This window comes from Sus scrofa, chromosome 8 (assembly GCF_054392235.1).
Source record: "Sus scrofa isolate SSC_HxYL_T2T_F1_AM1 chromosome 8, Sscrofa_HxYL_maternal_Yorkshire_Landrace_v2.0, whole genome shotgun sequence".
In the NCBI taxonomy this organism is placed as follows: Eukaryota; Metazoa; Chordata; class Mammalia; order Artiodactyla; family Suidae; genus Sus; species Sus scrofa.
Window position 1 is genome coordinate 35,665,205 of NC_139390.1, and position 18,926 is coordinate 35,684,130.

The window sequence follows — 18,926 nt, forward strand, 5'->3', positions numbered from 1 at the left end:
GGGCTGTGTGTGCACCTGTTAGGGTGGGGCTGCACCTGCTGCAGGGTGTTGGTGCAGGGCTACTGCTTGTCTTAATGGGAGGGATGTCCAAGGTGCAAGTGTAGGCAGGACTCTCAGTGAGGCACACCCATTGGTGCTAATAGGTTGGATGGAGAATTCCGAAATTGTGCTCACCATCACTGGCATGAGCAAAATAGTCTGAAATCACAAAAGTGGCTCCTGCCAGTGTGTCAGTCCCCAGCTAATACTCCAACAAGTTTCTGGCAGATGCTTCAAGATTCATTAAGTGGGTTTTCTCGACCTATAGTCCATATGCTCTTCAAAATGTTGTTTTAGCACTGGTTTTGGGGTAGAATGAGTCTGTACATGAGCTCTTTAAGAGAAAATTTTCTGTTCTCTACAGTGCTATACTTTCCCTGGATGTATTTCCTGTTGTTTTTCAAAGCTAAGCATCTTAAGAACTTGTATTGGAGTTTCCGCCATGGTGTGGCAGAAACAAATCCAACTAGGAACCATTAGGTTGCAGGTTCAATCTCTGGCCTCACTCAGTGGGTTAAGGATCTGGCATTGCTGTGAGCTGTGGTGTAGGTCACAGACATGGCTCAGATCCCAAGTTGCTGTGGCTGTGGTGGAGGCCAGCAGCTGTAGCTCTGATTGGACCCCTAGGAAGGGAATCTCCATATGCCACTGGTGCAGTCCTAAACAGCAAAAAAAAAAAAAAAAAAAAAAAAAAGGCTTGTTTCTCTTGTGAAGAATCTAGAGGGTATGGTTGGTGCCGGATATGGAGCTCCTCAGAGAAAAGATCCACACCTTTGTGATTCCTTCTGATTCTAGATCACAGTGGCTGGGGGGGGGGGGGGACTTTTTCCTTGAGACTCTACCTTTGCCTCTCCTACCTGTCTTGATGATGTCTTTTTACCTCTGTTGTGGAGGATGTTCTTCTAGCTTTCAGGTTCCTTTCTAAGGGAATTATTTCATACGTAGTTGTAGCTATGTTGTGTCCCTGAGAAGAGGTGAGTTCAGGATTTTCCTATACTATCATCTTTAACCTGATCTTTAAGAATACAATGTTTTCTGCCTTAAGGTATGTAGAGTACCTTAAAATATTAACTACATTCCCCCCTCTCCCTCCCAGGAGGCTTCATGGCTATCAATGGTGATTTATGTGTTTTAGTGAATATCAAATAGTTTGTCATCTAAGCAAAATAAGAAATTTTCAGCTAGGGTCTGAGCAAAATCATGCACACCAAAGCTAAATATAAAAATTATATATTTCTTGAATTTGCTCTATGCCAACCCCCCCCCCTTTATTAGTCTGGATAATAAAAAACTGAATACAGTTAAAATTTCAAAAAAAGAATAAATTAATAATAAACATATAATAATGGGCACTGTATTGGAACTAAAGTTGATCAAAACCAAGTTGACATATACCTTACCTAGCCACATCAAATCTTACTGATTAAACACCAAAGCAGCATAAAACTGAAACAAATGTGAGCTAACAAACTTCAATGTTTCCTCCATTTTTCCTGGCCTCTTTCAAGAACAGCAATTTCCACTAATTCCCATTAAGCAGCATTTATTCTATGACAGTCTCCTCCAGGTCACCAATTCACCTCCTGATGCTCCCCTGCTGTTGAAGCTTTTGTTGGTTTTATTACATGACAAAAGACTTTAGGAAGATGAAAAGTGGTGCTGAAGTGTACTTTCCAACTTACTGAGCTTCTTTAGAAATGCTTCAGGCATAAAGGTGATATATACAGGTTATTTTATTCATAAAATAAGGAAGGAATTGTTTTCATCTTTATAACTTATATCTGCATATAAATATTTCCAAGTTAGATACAGTTACATGAAAATATATGATTTCAACTCTGTTTCTTCTGTAAGAACAATATATCATTCATCTGAGTTTCTGTTGTTTAGAAGAGTGCTTTACACAGTGTGAAAAGCTGTAACTGTCAGATAAATGTGAAATATATGTACCCACTTAGCATTAGACTATGGTTTCAAGAATATTGGTCACATTTACAAAGTTCTTTGAGATAAAAGTTATATCCTATATCTCAATTTCTTTTGCCTTACAAATGAATGCAACTACATTATTTTTACAGACTGTTCTCAAGTGAAAATCTTTGATCTTTACATTTATCATATTACTACCACTTGGTTTATGGATGTTTCTTTAATGTGTTCCAGATGAAATTTTTCACTTATGAAGCAAAAATTATGTACACTGACTAAATCTATATGAATATCCCAGAATATTTTGATTTTCTACCAAAGTTATCTTTTCATTTATTAGTAACAATTATAAAGAGACTCTGTTTATGAGTTTTCTCCATTGTCCTGAAATATTTTGTACAATATTTTGTCAGTACAATTGTCTGATGAAATTTTGCTAGATTATGGTTGATAGAAACCTTATCCTATATCCTAAATAATCCCAAAGTAGTAATTTGTAAGTAAAAGTGAACTCCAAGATTCTTTGACAGTTAATCAAGTCAAGTCTGTATGATTTTACTTTTGAATCCCTCAACATTCTGTATGCTGAAGAATAAACTGCTCATGCAGCTATGTGAGTAAAATTCTCCTTATTGGATTATTTTGGAAGATATATTATCATATCTGGAAAAATAACCCCACTTCAGAATGTTAACTTTGATTTTTTACCTCTTTGAATGTTCCTAAATAATTTATTTGATTGTATGGACTCATAGAATTCTAAGATTGCGTATTTAACCCAAAATGTAAAGGGATTACTTAATATTTTAAATGATCATTTTATCTAATAGATACCACAATAATACATAAAGTTGATCAGAATGTCCCAAAATATTACACAAAAAAATATTTTGTGATGTTTTTTTCCCTTCTGTTTTATGTTATTTCATATTTTATCTCCTCTTCAATAATTCCTGTAAGTAATTCTCCAGCTGATTACTCTTATTGCTTGAGTACTTAGTTTATTATATAATTCCCTACTATAAATGACTTATTTCTCCAGTTGGGAATCATTGTATTTGGTAGCTAATGGACCGTGACATCTGGCACATATTACTAGCAAAGCAGAATATTAGACAATGGTGTACCTTTGTTTTCATTCTATTTCTTAGCATTTCACAGCCCTTGGTTCTTGGGACTGTCTCCACCTCCTTTTACTTCATCCAGAGCAAGAGCCAGGAAAAGAGAATGTGATTTGGCAGAAGATTAATAGCACATGCTTTGACTTATTGAAGGTTGGTCATTGAGCAGACTAGATATAGCGAGTGTTTTTCAAGGGTTGGGTTCCTCACGGTCATTCATTTTGAGCATCTGATGTGCAATACTGTTTCTTTCCTTGCTGCCTTCTCAAATCTTGTGACCCTGCTGATGAGTTTCTGAAAACCCTGAAAGTAATCACTGGAATGATACTTCCTTTTCCGTAATCAAAATTCATTTTTCATTAGAGTTAAGTGTTCAGAAAGCAACTCAATTAAGCTAGATGCTGCACTAAAAGCAAGATTTTTTAGCAAGAAAATATTCGTTCTTCTTAACCCATGCTTTCTTTTTATTATTGTATTCTTCAGTGATTTGCAGACATTTGAGGCATTGAACTCCTTTGTAATGATTTGAAATTCTTGAACCATGAAATATCAGGAAGGCATGCCTTAACCTTTAATATCTCAAAGAATCATATACCTAGGAAAAGTCTCATCTTAGGTTTGCTTCTAGTGGAACAGATATAGGAACTTATTCTGTCTGAATGACTGTAATCCATTGATATTATTCCACTAGAAAAGTCTTTTCCTTTTAAATGATTATTTGATGGCTTAATGTGATCCAGGCCTTGTATAGAAGGGGAAAAAAACAAAAACAAAAACAAAAACAGGCATTTCCGACAAAAAAAAAAAAAGTCATTCTAAATCATATGGAGATAAATGTCTAAATAAGTCATTTTCAAATTACATGAAACCATATATTAAAATATGTTCAAAATATTATAGGATCACAGGAGATAGACAAGGAATTTAGAGGCCCGGATTATCAGTGGAAAGAATCTTGAGCTGGGTATAAAGAACTAGTAGTTGGAAATATTCAGTTGACTCTGACTGAAAAGTCTAGAGCAAAGAAATCAAATCAATAATTATTGATGCAAAGGTGATTAAAAAGTTACAGAAGTAGAACAGTGGCAAAATTTGTCTGTTTTAGGTGCAAATAGGAGAGCTTATGCTAAAATCATGTGGAACATCAATTTTTCAAATTTTGGATGATAAAACAAGGACAGAGAAGACTAAGATGTGATTAAAGAGATAGGAGGGAATATTTAGTAGAAAGTGTCAAAAGTCACTGAATGTTCAAAGGGTGGAAGGCATATTACCATTATTAGCAGTATTAGTAATTATTTGTCTTTTTAGGGCCACACCTGCAGGATATGGAGGTTCCCAAGCTAGGGTCAAATCAGAGCTGTAGCTGCCAGCTTACACCACAGCCACAGCAACACCAGATCTGAGCTGCGTCTGTGACCTACACCACAGCTCATGGCAACGCCAGATTCTTAACCTACTGAGCAAGACCAAAGACCAAGCCTCCATCCTCATGGATTCTAGTCAGATTCATTTCCACTGAGCCACGATGGGAACTCCAGAGAGGCATATTATGATGTACGAGGTACTCAGCTGTGTCAGTGGATATGGGAAATTACAATAAAGTCTGAAAAATTCCAAGTGTAGCAACCTTACTAATAACCATTTTCAGTAAAGTTCAAATTAGATTTCTTTGAAATATCTAGCCTTTCAAGTCTTAAGTTGTATAGATAACTTTTGATTTTTCTTCGGCTCCACTGTAACAGCTATGTCAATGGTCACTGATTCTTCATGGTAGATATATATATAAGGGAACACTTTTGTATGCAGCCTATGGCTTCATGCCATGGAGGCCACTGGCCTCCATACACACATACACACATGCTGTGGATTAAAAAGTGATACTTTACAGAATAAAAACTATCCCTGTATTGGTTTGCATTGTTATTCTCTTCATGACAGAGAATGCCTCCTCTCATGTCTGCTCACCACATACTCTCCTGTTCTTCTATAAGAGCAGCCCAGATTTTAAAAAATTTCATACTATTTCTCTACATAATTAAATAATAGATTTGACTATGTATCTTTACATTTATGCTTATATATTAATATTAAAATCTGTTTATTTTAACCTCTAAATTTGAACTATACTTTAAATAGGATACATTTCTAGAACAGTAAAGATTAGACAGAATGGGTGAAAATATTTGCAAATGAAGCAACTGACAAGTGATTAATCTCTAAAATATATACACAACTCATACAGTTCAAGTCTAAAAAACAAACAACCCATTAAAAAAACAGAAGATCTAAACAGATATTTCTCCAAAGCAGACATACAGATGAAAAAAACACATGAAAAGATGCTCAACATTGCTAATTATTAGAGAAATGCAAATCAAAACTACTATGAGGTACCATCTTACACCAGTCAGAATGGCCATCATAAAAAGTCTGCAAACAATAAATATTGGAGAGCGTGCAGGGCAAAGAGAACCTTCTTAAACTGTTGCTAGGAATATAAAGTGGTACAGCCACTATGAAAAATAGTATGGAAGTACCTTAAAAAAAACCCAAAAGCTACCATATGACCTGGCAATCCCACTCCTGGGCATCTTGAGAAAATCATAATTCGAAAAGAAAATACGCCTCAATGTTCACTGAAGCACTATTTAAAAGCGAACCAAGACAGGAAGCAACCTTAATCTCCATTAACAGAGGAATGGATAAAGATGTGGTACATATATACAATGGAATAAAACTCAGCTATATAAAAGAATGAAACAACACCATTTGCAGCAACATGTATGAACCTAGAGATTATCATACTAAGAGTAGTTAGACATTGATATACAAAGATTTGATATCACGTATATGTGGAAACTTAAAAAAAAAAAAAAGATACAAAAGAACTTATTTGCATAACAGAAACAGACTCACAGATTTTGAAAAAAAACTTATGGTTGCCAAAGGGGACAAGTGGGAGGGGATGGGATGGACTGGGGCTTTGGGACTGGCATATGTACACTGAGGTACATGGAATGACTGACCAATGGGGACCTGTTGTATAGCACAGAGAACTCTACCCAATACTCTGTGATAATCTATGTGGGAAAAGAACCTGAAAGAGAAGGGATACATGTATATGTATACCTGAACCACTCTGTTGTACAGCAGAAATGATCACAGCATTGTAAATCAGCTATACTTCAATAAAACTTTAAAATGTGAAAAAATAAAAGATTAGACAAAAGCATGTATTTTAACAGTATCTACAGTTCTAAGGGTCCCATGATTCATATTTCCAGCAGTACTTATGAGGAATTCAATTTCCTTAACTCACCGGCCTGCTTATTCTCATTATGTTTAAAATTTTGCTAATAGGATGGATGTTCTGTCATCATTTTAACTCCATATTTAATTGTTTCATACTGAGATTTGCTCTTACTGAACATTTTACTTTTCTTTTTTTGTGAAGTGCCTGTTTTTGTTTTGTGTTGATTTCTAAGATATATTTAGATACTATAGATATTACTTATGTATTTACATAATTTACAAATATTTTTCCAAATTATTGCTTGTCATTTAAATTTTACTTATCTTAATAGTTATTTTAGTAGTATATAAGTTTTTCTGTAAGATACATAGCAGCTTTTTATATTTTCTACTTCCTGTGCCCTTCTTTTCACTAATACTAACATATTTCAACCACATACTTAATATTTTAGTATTTATTTAATGTTTTATATTCATATTTTAAATCCATCACACATTTTAAAATCCATCAGGCATTTCTGTACTCTATAAAATGAGGTAGGGATACATATTTTAATATTAATTTATAATGTAGATATATTATAAAAATATGCCTTCTATTTCTACCTGGACTTTGTCTTGCTTCTAAACATTAATTTATTAATCTGACTGTATATCTTGATGGTAGAATAATTGTATTTTGGTTATCACTAATATGGAATGCATCTTAATATTTGAAAAAACACTTCATAATTTTTTTTACAGTTTCTTAATTGCCCATTTATTTTTATCCAATAACAGAAAATCAGTAGATGAAATTCTTAGTCATTTTTTTATTACAGTATAACTGAGAATGCTATATCGGTTTCTGCTATACAGCATAATTCATTAACCACATATTTGATATTTTTCTCACATACTCCATCATATTAATTCTGGAAAAATAAGACTATCTTTGCTATTGGGATTGCAGTAAATTTATAAATTTATACTTTAAATGTTTTTATTATGTAACTTACAATGGCATTCTGCCATTTTTCAATTTTTTTTTCTGTTCATCAATAACATTTATAGATTTTATCTTAGGTAATTTATTATTTTCTTACTAGATATTTCACATCTCTCATATGTTAATGTTACACATTATATTTTATTACTATTGCCTTTTAAACCAGTTATTGGGAACACAAAAGAAAGCTATTTCAGGTATAGTACTATGACATATAGAAAGTTTTCTTGTTGCTTTCCGCCCTTGTCATGCATCTCTCAATTAGCTTTCATCTCTCAGCTGTGCCCAAGATTAGAATGAATCCTCATTTAAAAGTTAAATCTGTAACTCTTCTTTTAAAAGAGAAAGCAGAAATACTCCAAGGAGAGAGTAGACCAGATTGTAAAGTCAGATGTGTGATTCAGTAATGTGGATTATTATTTTTTAAACTCAAGTGACACAAAAAGTATAATGTATCGATGTTTACATGTATATGGAAGGATGTGCTTCTACTTATGTGTACTGTGCAATGTTGGATATGTAAAAATAAAGAAATCCTCTTGCTAGTTTACCTTTCACATATTCTCAGAGACAATTTTCAGGGTTTCTACAATTATTTCCTCATAAGGATTCAGAATAAGCACTCAACAAATATTCACTGAATAAAAATACTGATGAGAAACAAAGTTAATCTTTTTAAGTTCCACATCATAGATAATCAACAAATATTTATTGGTGGACTGAAGAAGATTTTCTGTGATTTACATGAAATTAAATGTGAAGAGCTGGCTAAATACATGTACTAAAGAATGATGCTTACAGAGATTATTGACCTTTTATTTAGTATTATTCTTTCTCTCTACATAGCGATCTCTATATGTCTAAATATATATGTATTTATCACATGATATCTAATGTGGGCTTTCTTTAAGGTAGCGTCAAAAAGATGATAGAGGATGATTTGGAATTTGAGTATTTATTATTCCAAGGATTTGACTCTTATGAGAAATTCCAAAGTTACTAAACCTACACTTCTGCTAAGGCACCAATTCAGCTGTAAATGCCAGAAGTTGGTGTAGCAGCAGCGGTACTTAACTAGTAAGTGAACATACAGTAAAGTCTTCTGAATGCAGGACTTATTTCGTATAAAGGATTTGTCTTAGGTGACTTCGGAAATTAACATAATCAGGTAACTGAGTCACATCTCACATTGATGTCCTCCAAGAAATCAGGACATGCTTGCAGTTCAGTTGTTGCTGAGGCCCTCAGTGAAGATGGCAATTTGTCTTGAATTATTAAATGAATTTTTCACTTATTCTCAGTGCTATCTTCAATGATGCTTGTCAGTAAGTGTGCACATATATTTACTCATACTGTGATAATGAGTATATATGCCTAATGTTAATTACTAATTCTACTTATTGTGTATTTGGCATTATTTCTTGCAACACATCATGCTGTGAAGTACATTCTCAACGAGTTAATTCCTTCTATTCACATTAACATTGAAGAAAAGAACAGAAGCACATAATTTCTTCTAAAAACAGTAAGAGCCAGGTGCTAAAGAAACTTGCTTTCACTTACATAGCTCTGTTAAGTGATTGTTTAATATTAAGTCAAAAATCTGAAACACTACCTCAGAGAAATAGATTTTGGTCATCTTTTACTTGACATAATTGTTTCCCTCTCATGGACTTTTGCTCATGTTATATTTCTTGCCATAAATGTAAAATATTTTAACACACATCCCCAGGAATTTAAAATGCTACAGAGGCTCACATCATTCAAGGGGACACCCGCACCCTCACTTCTCCTTTGGGTGTGTATTACTCCTTTACTTCTGTCTTAGATAAATAGACTAATACTCTGTATTTCTGTGCTCTCCCACATATTATACTTATTTTTTACAATAAAAAATGCTAAAGATGCACAAAAATTCACATAATTATGAAATATCAAGCCAAGTATGAAATAATGAAATCACATAATATTCAGATTCATAAAATCCAACAGGGATGTTATGGTATGGTATTTTAATAATTACTTATTCCTAAATAAAGCTTCAAGTCTTAGAAGGATGTTTATTTATAAGAAAATGTCATGTTTTCCTTTTTGCGTCACTCTAGCAGAATAGACAAATCCAACACATAATTCGCCATATGTTAAATTCCCCTTATTTTTATTGCCTCACATAAGGCAAGGCTAGTCAAATATGTAACTAAATGTGGAAGTCTCCATTTTAAAGTGAGGAAGAGACCACTAGAATATATTATAGGTTTAATTAGAGGAAATTATTTTAAAGCTGTATTTCTTTTGTGAGTATCTATGGCGTAGTAATTTATATCTACACTTTCATTCACTTTGAAAAGCCCATGATAGATAAAAATATAACTTTTATGTAAGTGAATGGGTTTTCTCTTTAGAAAAGTGCATTGGATGAAAATAATTTCCATTTTTATAATTAGAATACTCATATAAGACAATTGTTTTCTTATCTTCTTACTATGATTACATACTTTCCTGGGAATTCATCCAAAGAAAGCCAAAATGATTTGTTATTATGAATAATTTGTTATTGTTGATTGTAGAATGAAAATGTTCTTTAGAAATAACATTTTCATGGAATCATAAATATATTATTTAGCATTTTTAGTAACAAATGAATGAATACGTCAAATATCTCAAGGGATCTTGATAATAAGCAGGACTGTGGGTGGGGTGAGAGAAGTTAGGCATTCACTTTACATGCAAAGTTTAAGGCATAGCAAATAACTCAGTATTCAAGATGAAAGTTTTAATGCAATTTAAAAAACCCAACTTAATGCAAAAATTAATGATGAGGAAAACACAAAACTTAAGATCTGACTCTGCATTTGCATAACTCAACTGCACTCTATTTCCTGCCCTAATAAAAATAAATATCTGATTTTTAAAAAATGCCTCCTCAAAGAAATTGGAAATTTTGATATGTAAACATTAGATAACAATGTCATTTCATTAAAAATCATGATACATTTTGGTAACAAAGAAAAAGAAAGATTTCCAATAATTTCCTATCAACTTAGAGATTAGAGAAAATGGTTGTTCAAACAGAAATTCATCTTAAAAAGATTAAATGTAACAAAATCCACTGATTCTATCTTTTGCTTTCTCTTCATTGATTATTAAAATAAAAATAACATTTCACATGCATAATTTTCTTATATTTTTCGATACATAGTTTATATAGGCCATCAGGTTTTTATTTTGGACATAATTTATTATTCACTAATTTTTATGTGGCTAAGTATTGTTGTGCGCTTCCATGAAGAATCATAAATTTTCACTCTGAGAACAATATGGAAATTTTGGTCCTGTACCCATCAGTCAGCAACCAAGAAAACTAGTCAGATCACCCAGAGTAGCAGCCAATGTTACTCTAAAATGGAATTGCTTAATAAAACCAAGTAAAGAATATTTTTAAAGTTCTTCATTTCCACTAAAACAATGACTCTATAATTAAATCCAATTGTGAACTATTTTGTGCCACTGCACAGTATATTTGTTCTTTTGACAAAATTCTGGTTGTTTAAAATCTTGAGTTACTTAAGTAATTCAGAATTGTTTTAAAGCAGAAAGTTGCAGAGTTAGGAACTAAGCAGACATAGGTTAGGAATATGCTAAATATGTTGATCTTATTTTAGTAGAAAATTACTGAAATAGAGTCTGTAATGAAAATCAGAGATAGTAGAAATAACTTACTGAAAGCAGATGGTTGCTATAGTGATGAGATACATCCATTCTGGTGCTGATTGAAAGGAACATATCTCAGAACTAACACAAGCCACAGAGGATGGATATCTTTGGGAATCTTTCTTTTTTCCAACTTTTCTGTCCTAGTAAAAGATGGGGAGATTGAAGGTCAGGGAGGACATGAAGATATTACAAATGAAAAAAATTCTTCTTAAACAATACTAGCAGAAGGTGATTACAAATTATGTAGTCTAAGTGATGGGACAAATACTTAATCAAATTCTAAATGTTGAGCTAAGGTGGCAAATAGATTTTATCTTGAGCATCTTAATTAACTTGGTCACAGATTCCTCCAATAGTAGTGCAATGAGCTTCTCTGGACTCAGTATGAAAGAATGTAGCAGTTAACAGACAAGGCACCTGTTTTTGGAGACAAAGTTTCGAGTATTCCTGTTTGCTTTTGGAATTTAAGCCAGGGAAAGCACACAAGAATCAAAATGCTTTTTAGTGATAAGAACCAGCAAAAGGAAAGTAATGGTGCATGCAAGATTCTAAAACCCCAACCAATTTAGTATTATATACAATCAGTACTTTTATAATATACAAAGAAAATACATGCTAGCTGATCCTGAATCAGGAATGGAGGAATGAGTACTGCAAATGCTCAGATTATTTTGCCACCGCTGACTGCTGTCTCCAGCTACCTCACAACAGCATCTGAACAGCATTTGTGGGTCCTTCCTGATAAAATCACTGGAAACCAATTTAGGCATGAGTTTTGACCAACCCTTTTTCCAAATGATTGTCAGAGTAGTATTTAATAACTGGAGAGATTAATATTCAATAACAGATTTTAACTTCATAACAAATGATAATTAAAAAGAAAACAAAAATAGACTACTGTGTGGAGAACATGTGGATGTGGAAATAACTCAGAGAAGAGACTTATTAGAAGATTAAGCATTAACCCAGGAAAGAAGTGGTTGTGGTTTTTTAAAAAATTTTTATTATAGTTGATTTAAAATTTCTGTCAATTTCTGTTGTACAGCAAAGTGACCCAGTTATACATACATATATATTCTTTTCCTCATATTATATTCCATCATGTTCCATCACAAGTGACAGGATGTAGTTGCCTGAGCTATACAGCAGGACCTCACTGGAAGCAGTTGCACTCTAAATTATGATAGTGGCAATTCTGGGAGAGATGGGGAGAGAAGAGAGGACAGGTTGAAAAAACATTTGGATGGTAGGGTTCAGAGTAGTGGAGATCTGGAGTGCTTTATTGGCTCTGGAAAACAAAATAAGAAGTGGCAAGTCAAGGAAGAAGACTGGATTTTTTGGCTGGACAGTGGAGGGAGAGTGATACTACTGACAACATAATAAATTCAGGTAGAGTGATTGGTTTGACACATGCTGAATTTTTAAGGTCCCTGAGAATCTTTAAGTGGAAATGCTGATTTCTTGGATTTATATGTCTATAAATCAGGAAAGAAGTGAGAGGATACAGAGAGAGACAGAGAGACTATCTTTCTATCTGTCTAAGTATGTCTGTGGCTGATAATTTGGGTAATGAAGACTGATGAGATCAAGCTGCATGTGAAGAGTGAAACCGTAAGGAAAAGAAAGGGAGAGGAAAAGAGAGAAAAATACTAGAAGAGGATCTACAGAAGAGCACTGAATGAGGAACATATCAAGAGAAACTTAAGTAGAAGAACAAAATAATGATCACAAAATATGTTCCTTTGGAATTATTCTGACGCAGGTGAATATCCTTTTAAAACTCCCATTGTGGCTCAGTGGTAATGAATCCAACTAGCATCCATGAGGACACAGGTTCATTCCTTGGCCTCGCTCAGTATGTTAAGGATCCCGCCTTACCCAGAGCTGTGGTGTAGGTTGCAGACATGGCTAGGAACCCGTGTTGCTATGGTCAGCAGCTGTAGCTCCAATTCAACCCCTAAAATGGGAACTTCCATGTGACACAAAAAACCCTTCTGTTTTACTACTAAGCATCAAAATTCTAGACACAGCAATACTATCTATCTTTATGAAGGTAAAAAAACAGATTTAATAATTAGTTAATGAAGTTTAGATTACTGGAAAGGTAGTTACATTTCCTTTTCTAGAAATTCTAGATTCAGAAATTATCTCTGTTTTGACTAGTGAATAGGATCAGAAGTTCTATTACATATTTGCTTTTTTTTATAAATTGTAAGTCAAAATTCAAAAATATGACTGCTATAACAGAATAGAATCACAAAATTGCATTTACTATAAAGATAATTTAAAATGACAAAAAAAAACTAATCTCAAAAAAATCTCCCTTGCAAAAAGCAACTTTTCTTGGATGAAAATCTGTAAGTAAATGAATCCATATTTGAAGTATGTATCAAAGCAATTCTACATCACCGCAACTATACTTAGAGGAAACATGATGACTAGTCACATACTTTAAAAGGATAAAAAGAAAGCAGAAATATCAAACCATAAGAAATAAAAAGAGATATGGGAATGACTCATAAAGTTTAAGTAATTTCTTTACAAATTATGTTAAGTAAATGGGCCTTAAATGTCTCAGGCATATGAGCTTCCCACTGTGCACAAGTAGTGCTTTCTAGCCACCTGTCTTATATTCTTAAATCCTATTCAGATGATCTCTTTAGAACCATTATGAAAATTTAGTGTTATTAAACTTATCTTACATGTTAGAAAACTGAAGTTAATAGACCTGAAAATTACACAGGAAGTAAATAATACAGCAACAGTCTGCACCTTGGTGTGCTAAATACAAAAGCTGTTATCTTTCCATACTGTGATGATGTTGCCTATCCAATGTTTTGTTAAAAGTCTAATTGTATTAGTCCTGCTTATATTATCCTTTAATTTATTACGTGCTTTTTTAATGTATAGTTTTAATTTTTAAAATTTTAATAAAATTTTTAAATGTTACTTTCCATTTACATTTATTACAAAATATTGACTATATCCCCCATGTTGTACAATGCATCCTTGAGCCTGTCTTACACCCAATAGTTTGTATCTCCCATTCTCCCACTTGTTCATTGCCTTCCACCCCTCACTTCCCACTGGTAACCACTAGTTTGTTCTCCACGAGTCTGCTCCCTTTCATTATATTCACTAGTTTGTTGTATTTTTTAGATTCCACATATAAATAATATCATAAAGTATGCCTTCTCTGACTTATTTCACTTAGCCTAATTCCCTCCAAGCCCATCCATATTGCTACAAACAGCAAAATTTCATTTTTATAGTTGCATAGTATTTCATTGTTTGTGCATGATATATGTGTGCTATATATGTATATATGTATATGTGTGTACTTGTATCATACCTTATCTATTCATATGTTAATGGACATTTAGTTTTTCACCTACATGTCTTGGAAATTGAAAATAATGCTGCTGTGAACAATGGGGTACATGCATCTTTTCAAGTTAGTGGGTGTTTTTGGGGGGGATATAGACAAATGAGTGGAATTGGTGGGTCATTTTGTAGTCCAATTTTAGTTTTTTGAGGAACCTCCATACTGTTTTCCACAGTAGCTGCACCAATTTACATTCCTATCAACAGTGTTTGAAGGTTCCCTTTTTCCATATCCTCACCAACATTTCCTATCTGTGTTCTTTTGGATGATAGCAATTGTGACAGGTATGAGGTGATACCTCATTGTGGTTTGGATTTGCTTTTACCTGATGATTAGCAATGTTGAACATCTTATCAGGCGCCTGTTGGCCATCTGCATTTTCTCTTTGGAAAAATGTCTGCTTAGTTCTTCTGCCCATTTTTTAAACAGGTTACTTATTTTTCCGATGTTGATCTATATGAGTTATTTATATATGCTGGAAATTAAACCATTATCTGTCACATCATTTAAAAATACTTTCTCCCATTAAGCAGGTTGTATTTTCTTTTTGTCAATGGTTTCTTTTGCTGTGCTAAAGCTTTTAAGTTTAATTAGGTCCCATTAGTTCATTTTTGTTTTTATTTACTTTAGAAGGGGGATCCAGAGAAATATTGCCACAATTTATGTCAAAGAGTGTTCTGCCTATGCTTTCCTCTAAGAGTTTTATAGTATCCAGTTTTATATTTAGGTTTTTAATCCAATTTGAATTTATTTTTGTATATGGTATTAGAGAATGTTGTAATTTCATTCTTTTACATGTAGCTGTCTAGTTTTCCCAGCACTACTGACTGAAAAAACAGTATTTTCTCCATTATATAGTCTTGCCTTTGTTATAGATTAATTGACCATGATTTCATAGGTTTATTTCTTGGTTCTTCATCCTGTTCCTTGATCTATGTGTCTGGTTTTGTTCTAGAACCATACTGTTCTGATTACTTTAGGTTTATAGTATATTCTAAAATCAGGGAGCATGGTACTTCCATCTCTGTTCTTGTGTCTCAAGATTGTTTTGGCTATTTGAAATCTTCTGTGTTTCCATGCAAATTTTAGAATTATTTGTTCTAGTTCTTTGAAAAGTGCCATTTGTAATTTGAAAGGAATTGCATCAAATCTGTAGATTGCTTTGGGTGGTATAGTCATTTTAACAATACTGCTTTTTCCAATCCAAGGACATGGTATATATATTTCCAAATATTTGTGTTGTCTTCAATTAATTTCATCAGTATCTTACAGTTTTCAGAGTACAGATCTTTCCCCTCCTGAGGTAGGTTTATTCCTAAGTATTTTATTATTTTGATACAATGTTTCCATAATTCTTCTTGATAATTTATTGCTATGTCATTTGTTTTTTTTAAGTTGTCATGGCAGTATCTGGTTCTAGGTTTAAATATATTGAACTAATCTACCACAGTTAGAATAACACAATAATTACATTAATACAAATATTTTCTCTCATTTTGCATATAAGTGCTCCAAATATGTAGTTCAAAAGAATCTGTGGGCAAGGTCTAGGGAAAGAACCACTACCAAACCACAGCATGGAAGGAAAGGAGCTGGGACAATGACATGTTTTGACTTTGCTGTCTTCTGTACCATGCCAAACAAACCTTGTTGCTAAGCCTAACTAGATATGGGCAAGGGAATTCTATTTATTCAGTTCACAGAAGTTGGCATTGGCAGGGCAGAGAGCAGAGAGAAGAAAGGTGGAAAATAAATCAGGAAGGATAAATGAAAAATATTCAACATAACTGCTAATTGCAGGGGTGTGATAGTCTGAATATTGTATGCACTAATGATACCATTCTATAAAATCTACCAAATATCACCTCATATTATTTGAAAATAAGCTAGCTTTAGAAGCTTCTTTTATTCATTATGCTTTAATTTACATAATATAATTAGTTTGCTGATGATACTCTTATTGATACTCTCAATTGCCATAACAATCCTTCATTTTCAAACGTTTCTTGCATGTTTCTTTTAAATTCTGGCTGCATAACCTCTGCACCTATATTTCCCTTTCAATTTTCATAACCAACTAACTCTTTTGTTTTCCTTTTTGAGAAATATTCTGTCTTTAATCCTGACTGGTTTACTGACTTTTATTTATAAGTTGCAATCTGTCCTGCATCTTTTCCTTTTGCCACATAAAAATTGTGAATTCCAAACAAACCAAACATTTCAATAGATAACTTTTCCACAAGTCACTTTTTTAGATACATAGAATGATATATATTGATAGAAAATGTTCTCTAAAAGACAAACCATTTAAACGAGATATCCATCACCTAGAAGTCAGTTGTACTTTTTTAGAGTCCTCAGGGATATAGCTAGTGTCAGATTCATACATATATTTTTGTAGAAAATTTAACATATATCTGTATATTATATCTTCTCAACATATGCATTATATCAGTGTTTTGGAGATGAGTAAATTAAAGCTTAGAAATCCTATGTGTATTGTCCAAATCAGCAAAAAAATGACAAAATAGCAAATCCAGATTTACTGTCTCAGTAGTCTGCATGCACTTCACTGTATATATATCTAAGATATGTGTACAAAGACTCTTATTATAATCTCACATTTAGAGGTTAAAATAATAGGAAGTCTTCCATTTTGGTATGATAAGAAAATCCTGAGTTTCTAAATACTTGTAAAAAAGGAGCAACTGCTCCTGAAAAGAAAAATAGCAGGCATGTATTTAACTTATCAGTTCTATACAGGAAAATAATTGGACAGCGAAAAGAGATATAATAGGTCACCTCCAAAAAGGACAGCATTTACAAGAGACCACGGCATGATAAGAACAATGGTACTATGAATTTGCAACTGTTGTCATCCATCATATTAGGAATACAAATAAGGAAGAGATTTGGGGGAAAAAAAGTATATGCATGAGAAAAGCTGGGTTTAAATTATAAGGGCTTGCTAAAGCTTTTCATTGGACTTCTCTCGAGAAGTATTTTTTTTCCCACTAAAAGCAATTTCGCAAATAACATCATAGGTAGGGCAAACGCAAATGACTCAGGTCTAGCAATAGAGGGCAGACATCATTTCTGTAATCAAATGGAAATCTCACGAGAATTACGAAAGTAACCAGAGCAGCTGCCTTTGAATTTTGCCAAAAAGACAGATGCTCTTAGAACAGCCCCTTCCACTGCTGGTGCCTGAATCCCAGTAGGACACTACTGTCATGCCATTCCACTTATATTTTATTATTTTACTCAGTCACATTTTATTCAGAACATTGAAACTTTCATAGAAATTAAATGCCATGTGTTCACATTAGACTTTCACCAGCAGCTCCATTCTATGTGAAATATTGTAGTCTAAGAATTTGACTCTAGTCCTGCTGAAAACATTCCCTCCTTAGTCATCTAAATGTCAATTCCTTTTAATTTATAACTAACACTTTAAAAGATAAAAGTCTCAGTTTTACATATGTAAAAGAAACCAATCAGGATCCTGGAGGGCCTTCTCAAGACAGACCACCTCCCCAGATCCTTCAGATCTTGTGTGCAGAAAAGCTTTAGCTTTCTAGCCTTCCTTGAGTTCTTAAGAACAAATTTAATCAGAGAAGTGAGTAAAATGAAGAAATAAAGGGAAGCAATCAAGCAAGACAAAATGATAATAGTTTATCTATAAAACAAAGTCTGGGGCCTTTAAGTTCCTCCTAAATGGCCATAGATAATATTTTAGGCCAGACAGGCCCTTGAGTTGTTTTGCTGATACTAAAACCCCCACTAGGTGGAAGTGTGCTAACCACCAGATCACAGACTCCAGACGTGTGGAACCAGAAGGGTGATGATTAAGTTTCTTGAACATCCTGCAACCCTCTCCCATATGCTGTCTTTAAAAACCCTTTCCTGCACCATCAGGGAGTTTGGGTTTTTTGAGTGCAAGCTGCCCATTCTCCCTGCTTGGCATCTTGCAGTAAACACTGTACTTTCCTTCACCACAACCCAATATCAGTAGATTGGTTTTGCTATGTGTCTGGTGAGCAGACCCAAGTTTGGTTCAGTAACAAAGCCTGTAGTTACTAGCCAGGCTTTATAAGGAACACTGTAAAACTTTGTCATAAATACTGGGTGGAAAGTTGTATTCATCAAGAACAAACATTAAATCCTATGTTACCCATGTGCAATATGCATTGCCTGTCACTCCTTCAAATTAGAACTAAATTCTTCCCAATTCTTAGCAGGAAAATCCTGAATAATATTATTAATCAAAGGACCAGAGAGATTTTACAAATAAGATTTTGTTTGTTTTTTTAGGGCTGCTCCTGTGGCATATGGAGGTTCCCAGGCTAGGGGTCTTAATCAGAGTTGTAGCTACTGGCCTACGCCGTAGCCACAGAAACGTGAAATCCAAGCTGCGTCTGCAACCTACACCACAGCTCACGGCAATGCTGGATCCTTCACCCACTGAGCGAGGCCAGGGATTGAACCTGCAGCC

General features: G+C 33.7%; 1 protein-coding gene across 5 annotated transcripts in view; it reads right to left on the reverse strand.

Annotated features, from left to right (window-relative positions):
- The window catches only part of LOC146400418 (uncharacterized), a 325,122-nt gene that overhangs the window by 252,104 nt on the left and 54,092 nt on the right, over positions 1–18,926 (reverse strand). For 2 of the 5 annotated variants that reach the window (XR_014812373.1, XM_084971946.1), the window contains exon 3: positions 7,366–11,186. The exons of 1 other annotated variant lie outside the window; for it this stretch is intronic. Coding sequence is in view for 1 of the 4 variants with exons in the window: in XM_084971946.1 (XP_084828072.1) it covers positions 11,069–11,186 (118 nt within the window). In the remaining 3 variants the exon portion in view is untranslated. Of the gene's footprint in view, positions 1–1,756; positions 3,832–7,365; positions 11,187–12,924; positions 13,004–18,926 lie in introns of those variants that run through there. 2 more of the 5 variants (XR_014812372.1, XR_014812374.1) reach the window with 2 other exon arrangements.